The 14,615-nt window shown below is 42.1% G+C and overlaps 1 protein-coding gene across 1 annotated transcript in view; it reads right to left on the bottom strand.

The window, feature by feature from the left end:
• SYBU (syntabulin) overlaps positions 1-12,254 on the bottom strand; it is a 40,223-nt gene extending 27,969 nt beyond the window's left edge. The window contains exons 1-2 of the mRNA XM_058024499.1: positions 12,126-12,254; positions 11,761-11,947 (exon numbers count right to left, since the gene is read on the bottom strand). Coding sequence (XP_057880482.1) covers positions 11,761-11,947; positions 12,126-12,152 — 214 coding nt within the window. The 5' untranslated portion in view covers positions 12,153-12,254. The remainder of the gene's footprint in view (positions 1-11,760; positions 11,948-12,125) is intronic.
• Positions 12,255-14,615: the final 2,361 nt, after the last annotated feature.

Below are 14,615 nucleotides of genomic sequence, written 5' to 3'. Positions count from 1 at the left end.
CAGGCCTCTGCCAAGTGCCAGGCATGATGCCAAGCCAAGGGGCAACCCAGCCTACTGCCAGAAACACCTCCCAGGGCACAAAGGGCAGTAACAGTGCAAAGCACCTCATCCAGTTTAATCATATTTAATTCTTTCAAATAATCCAAATCAAGCCAAAAAGCGTATCTTTTTGCTGTCTTGTTGCTGCTTTCTGTAACTCAAAATTAGTTCCTAGCAAAATAACAGGAAAGAGAGAACTGCTAATAAGCTGTTCAGCCTGTCCTTACATTCATCCTGACTAATTCAGGATTGCTGCCCACATGACTTTAGCTTACTTTTTACCCTTTCCATTACCACTGACATCACAATATAACTCAACACAAGGAAGAGAGAAGGTGGCGATTTCCTCCCAGATCAGCACCTGTTTCTCTTTCTCCAACTCCAGTTTGGAGTCTCTTCTGCAGGCTGGGTGAATATTACCTGCAGGACAGTAGATCAGCACCACTTAGTGAGATCCTGAATTGCATTTAAGCAACGGCTTCAGCTGTGTCCAAAGCATCCTCTCTTTAGAGGCACACAAACATTTATAATCAAGTATATTCAGAAATAAGTGACAGCTTGCACAGTTTGTTTTTAATTATGACCTTTCCACTTAGATATTTCTGTATGTGGCATTAGTTTCCAAACTTTGTTAGAACAAAAACCTCCTCAAAACAAAAAGCAAAACCCAAGCAAAGTCCCCTCCCAAAACCATCCACCCAAACCCACAATAAACCATTTACCTCATCTCTCCACCAATACACTTATTGCAGTACCTGCACAGGTTCTGCAGACCTCACAGATCTTTTTTTTATGGGAGAATTTATGTAGAAGTAACTCCCAAAGCTATAGAGATGCAGCCTGGAAGAGCCACAGGAGCTGATAAAACTTTATACAATGAAAGAACTAAACTACAGTGTTAAAAACTGGGGCACTAAAACCCTAAAACTAACAAAAACTAACTACAATTAGGAGAAAGGTATCTAAAGAATACATACTAAAATAGCACAAAAATGTTTTCTTTACCACTCCACAACATTGCCTGTGATATCACACTGATCACACTGTACCATCAGATTATGCCATATCTACATATCCTTGTTTTACTGTTTAGAACTTCAGCTTTCAGTGCAACAGGGTATTTTTAAAAAGAACCAATGAGCTTGGCACAAAGAAGAATAGCTCTTCTCTACTCATACCCCTCATGACCTTTAGATAGACCAATAACAATAATAACCAGGTGAGCACTCCCACTCCAGCTACAGTAAATAAATTATTTTATAGTATTCCCTCTCCTCTGATAGTTCATTTTATGTAATGTAAAACTTCTAATCCTTCTACTACTATTATCCAGAAACATGAGCAAAATTATAAATTTTCCAGAACTAGGGCAAGCTGTAGAGAAAGATTTTTCGTGTCAGCCTTTTGAATAATCTGCTACCACAGAATGGAAGAGCTGCCTATGAAACACTGGTGCTCACTGTCAAAGCAAGCAAAGCTCTGTTGTACATTGTGGAGATCCACCCAACCCACAGCTCACCCTCCTGGCACAAGGAAAAGTCCTGGTGAAGAGTGAGATGCTCTCCAGCTGCTTAGTGCCAGTCAATTGCCTGCCTACCTTCATCTTTCCCGCTATTGAAACCTTAACAGGCCATGGATTTGTATTTAATACTGTGGGTGGACTCCCCACAGGAGAGCAGCAGACCTGCCTGGGGACCCTGGGGAGCTGATTCCCCCTCCATCTCCAGACAGCCTGACCACCCTCCCTGCTCTCTGCTGCAGGGCCCCTCTGCTCCTCCCCTCAAGCAGAAGGTGACTGTGGCACGGTGTGTTCAGTGCTTCCCCCAGACCTGCAGGCTCCTCCTAAACCCTGCTGGAAACTCTGATGGAAGTAAAGACCTCCACCTGCCCAGAAATGGGCTAAGATAAGGAATCTCTCTCAATAAAGCAGGTAAGGAGTAGATGAGCACACAATGGGATTCACTTTCTGATATGATGTGCATATAGTTTCCAGCAAGGTCAGTTAAGGATTCAACCCTGTAACTCCACAGGAGTTTTGCTCCAGCAAGGACTTCAGATCTTAGACTCCTCAAGAGCAGAGGCAGATCTTATTTACCTTCTCAGGCACATCAGCACCAGGAAGACAAAAAAGAGAAAGCTGGTAAATAGACTGTACTTCTGATCTTGCATGAATTTACTTGCACAAGAGGTAAAATCACATGAATTTATAACACACGATTTCCATTGCTTTCTTTCACAGTGTCTTTTTTCCCACAGGGGCCTCCTAGGAGCATGCTGGGAGTAGACTTTTCCTTTGAACATCAGCTGGATTTCATCACTTGAAATTCTATGTCCAAGTCCTCTTCCAGATCAGACATGCCTGCCAAATTTCAAAGCCAAGCACAGGATAGTGTCTCCTCAAACAAACCATTAGGAAAGTTGCTCAGAGGACTCTGACATTTGCATGCCCTGACTAACCTTTAAACAGTAAAATCAAAATATAAACAACAGTATTAAAGATAATAATACTGTGAACAATTGACAAAAATACAGTTCTTGTAGACTTTTAGGCTATATGTTAAGATGTGATGATTTTCTCAGCACAGATATCTTAGAAGGTTCACTAGAATATGCCTTAGAACCTTCTTTAAAAAAATACTGCCTTTCCCAAAAGGCTTCAAGAAGCTTTGAATATACAACCTCCTTATATAAAACATGTAAATAATTAATGATGCCCTCACTGAGGAAGCACTGACTTCTTTTTACTTTCACTCCTAGCTGCCAGATCGAGTTAGGCACTCCTGTGACACTGAATGGTCCAGTTCCTGCCTGATCCCTATTTCACTGCTCAACATCTGCCTCCTAAGAGTCCCCTGACCAGTGTTCAGGCTTTACATATTCTGAATTTCCACCAGGAAATGTGGATTCTGGAATTGAACATGTAGCTCTAATGAAATCTGAATATTCAGTGTACCAAGACAAAAGCAATTTCCTGGCTTGTACCTGATGGTTATGATTGCATTCATCCCAGGATCTGTTAGTCTGGGTAGCCACAGCTCTGCCAGGAAGGTGCACTGCAAGCTGGCTATTGGCAGCGAGGGTACCACAAAGGGTAATTTTTCAGGGTAATCTCCCAGTCTGCTTGCCTGCCTCATCTGTTTTAACCCTCACTTTTTGAACTGTTTTGGTCTTCTCTTCATGACCAACCTTGTAGCACAGGGGTGTTTATGCAATTATGGAAGTTGCTGACAGACACCAAAGGGAATACAGCACCTGCCTTCCACCCATAAGTCTCCTTCTTATTAAACAGAGAGAAAGAGGCTCCTCTGGAGGGCGAGTCAAGAAGGACACTCCCTTCAGGCTAAGTCACCCCAGTACTCTGAGTCACTGCCTGCAGGGTCACAGCTCCCACCAAGCACCAACACAGTCACTGCTCTGACCTGGGCAGCTGAACCAGTCAGTGCAAGGGCCCAGTGCCAGGCAGGGAAAACGGCAAATGGGAGAGTGACAGTGTCATTCTGGAACAACTGGGAAACACAGTAAAAGCAGCAGAGTATGAAATTAGTAGTACACATAGAAAGGCAGAGGTAGGAGCATATTCACATTCACACCAGCAGGGCATCAACAGGCATAAATCCTACCTCATACCTCTGGAGATACCCTCACCTTTCCAGCAACCACTGAGGGAGCACAGCCTAAGGTAAGAAATGGGAATATTCTCCTCAGCTCCTGAATGTACTAAAACCTTTCATTTTTACAGAGGCCATTCCAGTATGTGATTGTATGTACTCTGTAAGTTTAATAATTTGCTAATAGCAATTTGTTGCTTACAAAATCACACAGACTTTAGAAAAATACATTTATTAACTTCACTAAAGGTAGAGTCCTAAAAACGCTATTAATTTTGGTCCTTCTGATCAATTTAAAAGTAATTTCTTAGCTATTTTGAAGTTTGGCCTGGTATTTAAGAAGATGCCCCAGAATATGACATACTTGTGAGGCAAGTCTCTTACCAGAAGTCAAACATAGTAAAGCAGAGCTGAAGCACAAGGACAGCTACAGCAGTGCCAGGAAAAGACAGCAGGCCTACTTATGCAAAATCCTACCATGCAAATAATTTCCACATTTAATCTTGGTGTCTCTGCAGGCAAAACTCGAATTAACTATGCTCCATTTTGCTTGTGAACAAAGGCTGGCTAGCAGCTCCACCACTCCCTGAGGTCACCTACAGAGGCTGTGCAAACTCCTGTCCTTGAAGGGTTTCTAGACTCCAACAAATACATGGCTGCTGGGATGTGCTGGGAACAGTCTGGCTTCAAAAAAGAGGCTGGATGAAATGATCTCTACAGGTCCCTCCAACCTACATGCTTTTCTTTTTGTCAGATATTCCGCATCTGGAAAACACCCTGCTATTCACAGTCCATCTTTCAAGCGAGAACTTTTGACTGTAATGTTCTAGTTATAAAATCTAACCCAGTAAAATCACAACTAAACATCTTCAACTGCTTGCTGAGGATCATCAGTGCACAGGCAACTTTCACACCTGTTGCTCACCAGCCCCTTTGAGCTGGCTTCTGTCACACCCACAGGCTGCCCACTAACTGCTGAAAATTTAGTATGAGAGCTGCTCGCTGAATTTGGAAAGAGGCCCTCTCTGCTCAGTCACAGCATGGCAGGAATGCTGACAGGCTGAGATTGGAAGTATAAAAGAAGAGAGAGGAAGGTGAAAAAAGATGGACTGACCTGCTCCTAAGCTTGGGCATCTTTTGCAGTGCAGGATTTCACATAAACATGTCTTTAAAGCAATCTGCTCTTGATGTCTGAGCTGTGCAATTGCTAAGTCATACTGAAGTAGCTAATTTTAATTTGGCAGCTAATCTACTAATGTTCCTTGTACTTGAACATTTCACTAACAAACAGGATTGACATGAGCTCTCTCAAAGCATATGAAAAGAAAGAGGACTATGTAATTGTGGTTTACTGGCTTTGTCATTACATTTATAGCCCTACTAATGGTGTATTACAGAAAAGAAGCATAAGGGCTTACTAGTAAAAATATCAATAAAAATGGTACTGTTACTAGGAGAGCTGTGGTCAGGAATAGCACAGCTCCCTGAGTTTCATTATCACATCACAGGAAACATCTGGATAAGGGGTTTAAGGTGATAAAGGACTGAAAAATCTACTTGAAAATTTTATAGAATTTTTTAAACTAAATGTAAGGACAGGAAAGAATCTAAAGAAAAGACAAAGAAGAGTCTTTTCTATTTGATATGGGTTTAAGCAATTTAGTAGATCTCATTAATCTTTCTGAGGACAACAGCTGGAAGTGGAACCACTGCTGCTACCTCTGGTGGGAAAGCATTGACTAAATCCAGTGTAAGAAATACTATGCATTTATTATTACCATTAAGTGAAATATATATGTATATATAGGTAGGTTTCTGTTGGGTTTTGTGTGGTTTATTCCATTATGCAAAAAAGAAAGAAACTAGAAATATTCTTTCCAGTTTTGAAGGCACCATTTTGAGAAATAAAAATTTTCAATAGACCACAAAGAATTTTGTACCTATTCCTCAAATGGTGCAACATGTTATACTCACTTGGTCTCATATATCTCTGCCTCCATGGCTAACAGCATACAACTGTGACCCTCACAGCTTCAACATCACTTCATAAGGTTGCTTTGCTTACCTTCTCATGGAAGGAAATAATATATATTCTATCCATTGTTGTTTTATACATATTTTTCTTTTATCTTTTAACTATCCTCAAGCTCAGAGTGGCACTGAGCAGCACCACAGAGTCTAGTCACACACACTTCAAAACATTGCTTGAAAATTTCAGGGGTATGTACTAATCCTATAAATGTGGGGCTAAAATATGTAATGTTGAATTTCTCTGAAAACATCAAGATTCTCTTTAACAAAAAGTAAATTGAAGACTTTTGATTCAAGTTTCCTTCCTGCTACAAGTTGTGATTTTCTTCAGAGAGCATGACAATATTCAACTTAACAAAAAGTTGCATGAAAAGCACTGTAAAAAAAAAAGTATTGGATTATGCATTTGTGGTGAAGAAAATACCAGATGGTGTTTAGAATTCAGCCCATAGTACACAACAAGCTACCACTAAAAGGGCAGTAGAAAGGCTGAGGTGTAGTAGAAAGGGTGACTGTTCTCAGAACACCATGCACAATGTTCCAGGGAGAATGGGAACTGTCCTACTGACCCCAGGAGGCTCTGGGTTGGGTTTAAAAGGTTCACAGTAATGACAGACACATAAAAAGGTAACAAAAAACATCCAAAAGGTCAAATATTTTGGCTTCCAGATGTTGTTGTGTGGCAAAAAGAACAAAAGGATTGTTACTTAGGGGTAAAAAATACTGAAGTTGAAAGGGAAGTAGGGAAAGGCCAAAAACTGGGGAACAAGCAGACTTGCTCTTTAGTACCTAGGCACTGTTCTTATTTCCAGGTTTGGAACAGATCTGTGCCACAGACACAGAACTGGTGGATAATAATATGAACCAATAATAAATTATTGCATGTAAGGTGGTCCAGCAGGAAATTCTCTAGGGAAGCAGCAGTGAGAAAAGGAAGCATGTCACCAGTGCCACTCCCATGAAAAAAGGCCAAATGTGTATTTTTGAAAACAGATTTTGTTTCAATATTTTTGTAAATTAATATCACAGTCATCACTGAACTGCCTTACAAAGTGCTGCAAACGAAAGTGCTAGAAGAGTCCTCCAGAAAGTCTGAAAAAAAGGCAAAATGACTGTGGGAAAGCATAGCAAAAAGGACTGCAAGAAAGAGAATCTAACTTTCAGTATCACATTCTTGAGAACTTTTAAGCATGTTTATGTGAATCAGTAACTTAGAGAAAAAAATCAAACACATAAACCAGTAAGGAACTATTTTAAATTTTTTTTTTCTTATAAAAAGAAACAAGAAGAATGAGAGAGCTCACTGTTTCCATAGCAATACATATATACAACATATATACAAACAAATACATATATACATATACATATTTGTTTGTATACATCTATACAAACAAATAATAGGAGCAATTACTTTCAGTAATTTGAACTAACTGTCTGGCCTCAATCTGTTGACTTGTTAAAATACAAAAAAATTTATTTTCTGTATCTATTTCTATTTAGGAATATAAATTTACATACTTATTTTGTGTAGTCTCCAAGGCTGCTGCTTTATAATGCAATGTGCTTCAATGCTCTTAACAGAGAAATTATTTACTGGAGTGCAAGAAGGTACAGCTTTTTTCTTCAGTAAGGGTTGTACAACCTCTTCTTGTCTGAGGCAAGCAAAATGGGTTGTGCATTCACATGGACTTAATAAGCCTGCCTAAAGCCTACATGCTTTTTTGGACACAAACTGTGAACTCAGCCCCAGCATCCACCAATAGCTGGGCCAACTGGCGAATAATCTCTGAGATCAAGGGCACAGGAGCAAGTGAGCAAGGAATGGCAACACTGAGGTTCCTACTGCAGCACCCACACCCCAGGCTTACAGTGCAGCCGCTGTACATGTGTACATTTATTGTGCCACACTTGCAAAGGGCAAGATTTAAATAAAATCTCAGCCCCAGAAAAGAGCAAGTTATGAAACAGAGATTGAATTTGAATAAGTGTTAAACCAGATCTTGAAATTTTAAAGAAAAAGCAAGAACAAAGCTTCAATTCCTATTTTTGAAGACTGCGTTGGAGTGAGTCACAGTCAGTGATGTACAAAGATACTGGTTTTCAATAGCACTATTCAGTCTAATTAAAAAGGTGATTTACAGGTAAGCCCAAGAAAAGAGGAACTGTTTGCTACAGCTATAAACCAAGTCCTCTGGCTCAAAATTTCTTTTGCTAAACTAATTATTAAATATACAAGAGCTTCGTGGAAACCTACATCATGGTTACCAAAGCTTCACTGCATTTCCTCATGAAATTCTGGCAAGTTGGCATCCTAGAAAAGGCTGAAAAAGGATTTGGGCAGCGTTGCAAAGGTACTGTGGAACAAGTCATCTTTATACAGAGAAATTTAAAATCTGAGTTATTAAAAAAACAAAAGTAGAAAAGAAATTATATCCCAGACTAAATTCCTTTTTAAAAGAAAAGCTGAATACGTTTACTGAGCTTTGCACAGGCTGATTTCAAACCAAGGACTCCAAAACCAAGGACAGTGCTCCGCCCAAAGTATCATATTTCTTTCAAAGCAACCACTAACTGGAATGACCAAAGGCCCAGCAGCTGCTCCTCCATGGATCCCTCAGCAGGAGGCTTGTTTGAGATGCTCTGGGTCACATTCTCTGCACAGCTGACAAGGTAAGTGCACAAAGCCACCTGAAAGCCAAGTGCAACTCAGGAGAGAAACACGCTTGACATGGGCAAATGCTCAGTGGCAGCTGAGCCACACAAAGCTGCTGGGAAAGTGTTCTTCCATCCTTTGACACTGCATGAGTTCTGTGGCTAACATCCAAGCCAAAGGAGAGAAGTGCTCCCATATCAAATGACAACCAGCACCCCAGATGTTCTAAGGTTTTAAGGAAGGGTTGAGCATGGTTGAGCATGAACTCAGGCACCAAAAGCTCAGCTTGCCTACACAACATCCAGACAGCATCCACATTCACTTAGCAGAAACAAAGAATATTAAAAACACATATAAAAGCATATTAAAATTTTGTCAGGAATTTTCCAGATATGACGAACACTCTCACTGTGTTCATATGGACTTACGAAGCAAAACTGACATAAAGTCAACTGCAAATAATTGACCAACATGACCAAGTGAAGCTTAGATTCACTCTAACAAGACAAAGAGGGAGCTGATCATGCAAATTTAAACCAATTGCAGCCAGAACTAACAACTTCTTCAAAAGAAACTAAGCATTACAAAAGCTGTCTCTTTTCTGTTGCCAAGAGATATTTTTTGCTGTTACCACCATTCCTGCAGCACTGCCATGGTTCCCAAAACCAACATTATTAATACCTACAAGATTTACCCTCATTTAAAATGGAGGAACACCAAGCCTTCACTTAGGCACTGACACCAGTGTAAGCACACGAGGAAAATGGACAAGATCAGAAGCTCTAGGGAATGAAGCAAAAAATACATATTTAATGGATGAGGGGAAAAGAGTAATTTCTATTGGGCTAAAAAGAAATCTGCACATCATTACTTGGTGTCAATAATAATGGAAGAAAGGTAGAGAACAATCTGACAAGAGAAGGGTAAAGAGGAAATGAATCATTCCAGGGATGAATTCATACTATGTTCTGCTTATCAAAAAAATTTTGGGGCTTAACGCTCAAAAGAAATTACAAAAGAGACATGTATCCAAATGCTCACAAGCTTTCTCATACTGCTACATTAGTGTTCCCATATGCTCTCATCTTCCAAATGTACTACTTGCTAATTTTAAATAACCTGTTTTGCACATGCTACTTCTAAATTAAGAAGCACCAGAAGAGGCAGGTTAGGGCTGTGGCCCCTCCACTCACCTCTCCACACATCTGTTCACCATCCCCTCCCCTGCTGTCCCTGGGGGATTTCACTCTAAATCAGACAAATGCTGATAAAGAAGGATCATAAGTGGAAGACATGAGAGAGATGTCAAAGAATGAGGAAATCAAGTCAGTGACTGTTGCCATACCTGCATCCCAGTGAAAAATCCATCAAACCTAGCAACAACTGAACCAGGGTCTAGGATGAAGGACAGTGCCTTGGCTGATCCATGGCTGTGTGAGGTCTGAAGACTCACAGCAGCAAACCACGTAGAATGTACCTGTATGGGTGCTGCAGACAGATCTAGGAACACAAAGTGCTTATGTGGAGGAAAAAATCAAACTAAATCATTGCAGCATGCGCGAAATAATAAAATATGAATCAAATAAATAAAAGAGATGAGTGGTTGTGCTTAAGATGCCAGTTAAGAGACCAGCATTGCATGCTGCAATACCTCTGTGAAAGGTGCCTTAAAACTGTCAAGCCATGAGATCAGACACACCCAGAATAAAAAAAAATGTGCTGCTGGGACTCAAGACAGCCTATACAGTGCAGTGGGACAGCAAGGGTATATGACAGTGACAGCTACTTGTTGAGTAGATCTGAAGAGCAGGGTACAAAAGATGAAAAAACTGTCAGTGATCAAGATGAAAGGCTTGTCAACTCAGAACGAAAAAATTTAGGATGAAAAGCAGCCATTTGGGAGAGATCATAAAAATAACGTTTTTCTAGAAAGCTTCAAAAGATTTTGTTTCTTTGGAACACGCAAACTCAAGCAGGTAAGGTGGAAGGATTAAAAAGGCATGGGAAAAAGACTCCAGCATTCTTCCAATTCTATGATGTTTGTTTAACGCTCTGCATTGTTCATTAAACAATAACCAAATAGATCATTCCACTGAGCCTGAATTGCAAAATCTGGCAGAGCTAGACTCAAACATGGATACTGTGTTTCTCATCTAAGAAAACTTGCACGCTGTGTTCAATACACTGCTTCTCATGAAAGGAGTTAAAAAAGTAATAACAGTAATCTAATGCACTGTAGTGAAGACCAAGATAAATAACAGCGTTCCTGTCTATTCCCAGGAACACCTCTTATAATTGAAAATACTTTATAAACTAAAAAAAAGAAAGCTTGAGAAGTTGCTGTGGTACTAACTATTGCAAAAAGACTTCTTATAATGCAGATTTTTAAATAGAGAATCACAGAATCATAGAAACACTTAGGTTATAAAGACCTCTAAAGTCATTGAGTCCAACCACTAACCTAGCACTTCCAATTCCACCACTGAAATTGTTATGCTTTCCATAAAACTGACTATTGAAAACAAATTTCTCCACACCAGAAATACCTTTTGAATTACCACAGGCATATAGAGTCCAAGGTGTTCATGATGTGACCCTCCATTTTTTTATTCATGTACATTAATGTCATTTGCAGTGAAGAGTTTCACTGAACTAAAAAATTACTCACCACTAGTAGGCATCTGAGTCTTTCACTGCCAGTTGAGGCATTTAAATTGTGTTAAACTCTACACAGGGCAAATATTCAACATAAAAAAATCTGGTTTTGAGTTGCCCCTTATGTGATATTTTGAAAAGCAAATTACATTTTTTTGGTCTACAGTTGGAGAGGAATAATTTCTGATCAAGCACGGATCCATTTCCCTCTCTGTAGAGAAGCCATCATGCCCAGCTCATATCTGGTGACACACTCATTAGTAGAAGCCTGAATTCTGAAATAAACAAAACTTATTTCAATATGACAGGGAAGACTTCACCTACATATTCTGTTCCAATTCATGGAGATCACTGTCAAAAACCCAAAAGGAATTGCAGTCTGATAGCAACTCCCCTGTTTTACCAACTTTTGATTTAAGGGCTTTTCAAAATGCCTTAATACCACACTGCAGTCGTTAAGGCAAATATATCTCTTTAAAGCAACGCTTCTGCCGCAATAAAACCGCCAACTTTTTTAGCAGTGGATAGCAGAACTCGGAATGGAAACATCTGGTGTCGCTTACAGACACATATTAAAAGAACAGATACTAGATTTCCCTGGAAAAATCAATGGTTGCCCTTTTTCATCGGTAAAACGGGCTGCTCATGCGGGCTCGATGGGAGCCCGGCTCACAGATGCTGCGGCGCGGATGGCAGCGAAGCCTCGGGGGTGGCCGTGCGGGGCACACCGCGCTCCCCAGAGACCCCGAGGCTGGGGGGATCTCTCTGCGGTACCTGAGCAGAAGCTGTTGCTGCTGATAGTCCTGCCGGAGCCCGCGGAGGAGCTGGGCGGGTTGAACTCCCGGCTTTCCTCTTCCGAAAAGGGCGATTCGGAAGCGGGAGATACCTTCTGCTGCGGCCGAAGGACCAAGCGGGGGATGCGGCTGCGGGACACCTCCTTTTCCAGCTGCGTCCTCTGCTCCTGCTCGGGAAGGGACACCCCGTCAGGAACCTCTCGGATGCGCCCTCCTCTTTCCATCATCGAGGCAGGGGCAGGCAAATCCCGGCCCCTCCGCCCCCCCAGGGCGGGGGCAGGACGCGATTTGCCTGCCCCTGCTTCTGCTCGCTCCCCGCCGCGCCGTCCGTCCTCGGCTCCTCACCTTGCCGCTCTCCCGCAGAGGCCCCATCGCTCCTCAGTCACGGCGCAGCCCGGAACAGGCACCTGGCATGGGCGAGAGGGATGCGCTGAGCGGGGCTGCGCTGCCGCTGCCGCTGCGGCGCTGGGGGTGGCGCTGCCCGGCCCGGCCCCGCCGCCGCTCCCCGCCCCGGCACGTGGTGCCGCCGCAGCGCCCGCGCCCGCCCGCCTGCCCTGGGGCCGCGGGCAGGTGTGGGGCTCGGCCGGGCCGGGGCAGTGGGGCTGGGCCGGGCTGGGCCGGGGCAGGTGCGGGGCTGGGCCGGGCTGGGGCAGGTGCGGAGCTGGGCCGGGCCGAGCCGGGGCAGGTGCGGGGCTGGGCCGCCCCTCGGCACCGCTGCCAGGCAGCCCCCGCCGTCCGACCGGGCTTGCCGGGCCCTGGCCGCGAAGGGCGAGAGGAGCGCGGGCACAGGAGACAGGGGCAGAGGGCAGATGATGTCGGCACAGATACGGTGGGTGTATGGCCGCACACTTAGCAAAATGCACCGTCAGACTTCTCTGCTTCTTAGTCATAGAATCATAGACAGTTAAGCGTTTGGGAGGGACCCTAAATATTATCTAGTCCTGTCCTCCCCGGCCATGGGCAGGGACGCTTCCCACTAGACCAGTTGCTCAAGCCCTTATCCAAGCTGGTTTTGAAGACTGCCACTGCCAGGGCATCCACAGTTTCCCTGAGCAACCTGTCCCAGTGTCTCACCACCCTCACAGTAAAGAATTTCTTCCTAAAGTAAAGAATTTCTTCCTATTATTTTTCAGTAACCCATTTATGGAACATGTAGAGAGACAAAAGCTTACTTGATTCTGACATAAAAACGTACTTGATTCTCAGATGATACATTGCAATATATTTAATTGTAGCATTTTCTCTCTTACCATTCGTCGTGGTAATTGTTGTTGACCCTCCTATTGATTAATGCACATGTGGTAACCTTGTTAATCTGCTCTCTAGGGAGGATCTATTTAAAAAACAAGCATTAGCAGGACTGCATTCTGGGCTATAAGCTTATGCACATAATGGGTGAAAAGGACTTCTTTTCCACAAGAAGGATGATGAAATTCTCAGTATGAAACTCACCTGATGTTGCACATATGTGTCTGCTTATGGGCCCTAATGAGCTTGCAGAATTTGTACTTTCAGCAATCATATTTTTGGGCAAAGATTCCCTTTACATTTATGCTTCCTGCTGTTCTGCTTTCAGCTGAGATCTAGTTAATTTTCCCATGACACCTATGAATGGCCCCAGTTTTTCACTGGAACTTCTGTTTGCTATTAGACCATAAATATTAAATACTGTCTCAAAAACAATTAAGAGCAAATGTGCCTTTAATGTGTAGTGCAGAGAGCATAGCATCAGTAACAGGAAAGGTGATGCATTCATCTAGACCTCGAGGAGGAAAGAGGATACTGGTAAGTACTGACGCACTGATTGTTGTATATCCAAAGAGTCATAATTATTAATTTATTAACCTGGCATCAGAATTAGATCCATTAGTTATGTAGAGCTCCAAGCTATGCTTTGCCAAAAAGATGATACCATCCTTCCCTGGCAGTGACAACACATCTATAATTCAGAGATGTGAGGTAGTTACAGCTGAAAAAAAAAGCCTAAAATTCCTGTAATAAAAATTCTATGCTTATAAGATATCTTCTAAGCACTAGCGCCTACCTTCCTGCCACAAAATATCAGGAAGAATTCTGGACCTTTCCCTACTGCTCCAAGACTGTTTCCATGGAAAATGGCAAATTGCATATTTTAATCACACAGATTTGCTCTTCTGTACAGTAGAGATCAGGGCACCTGAGACCGTGGGCTTCTCCTGAGACCACAGGCACCCGTGGCATGTGTGGGGTGGAAATTTCCCATGTACATTTGCAAAGCTGCTGTACCAGTAGTAAGAGTAAGAAGAAGCTGTGCAGCAGCACTGCCATTGCCATAGTAACTCAGCTCCAGAGCTGCTGCTGCTGCTTCAATTCTCAGAGCCTGTTTTATCTTTTTCATTTCAAGCTCAAATTTTTGCCTTGCTAAGAAATGAGATACAAGAAGTGAAGTCTGCAGGCTGCCTTAGGACTCATAATGGGATGCGATTCCTTTTGATCTTCTCTCCTCTTGGCATAGAGATTTATAGCCTTATCATAAATCATAAAACAATCATTAACCTTCAAGCAAACATTTTTCCCCCTTACAGTCATGTATATCTTATAAATATTGAGGAATTAAGTCACTTTTCAGTAATTGATGAATTAATTAACTTTTAAGCCACTTATTAAAATATTTTTAACTTGCACTAGTTAATCATCAGTACTGGGAGAAACACATATTTGATATGAACATGTGAACTCTTACTCCTCTCATGTCTTTTACAAACTGCCAAGATCTCTGACAAACTGTATGACCTATAAAACTAATTTCATAACCAGTGTGTAACTGAAGAAGTCTGTGTTTGCTGGAAAGAAAAA

The sequence above is a fragment of the Melospiza georgiana genome, chromosome 1 (assembly GCF_028018845.1).
Source record: "Melospiza georgiana isolate bMelGeo1 chromosome 1, bMelGeo1.pri, whole genome shotgun sequence".
Lineage (NCBI taxonomy): Eukaryota > Metazoa > Chordata > Aves > Passeriformes > Passerellidae > Melospiza > Melospiza georgiana.
The sequence above is the reverse complement of the archived record's forward strand: the minus strand, read 5'-3'. Positions and strand labels throughout refer to the sequence as shown.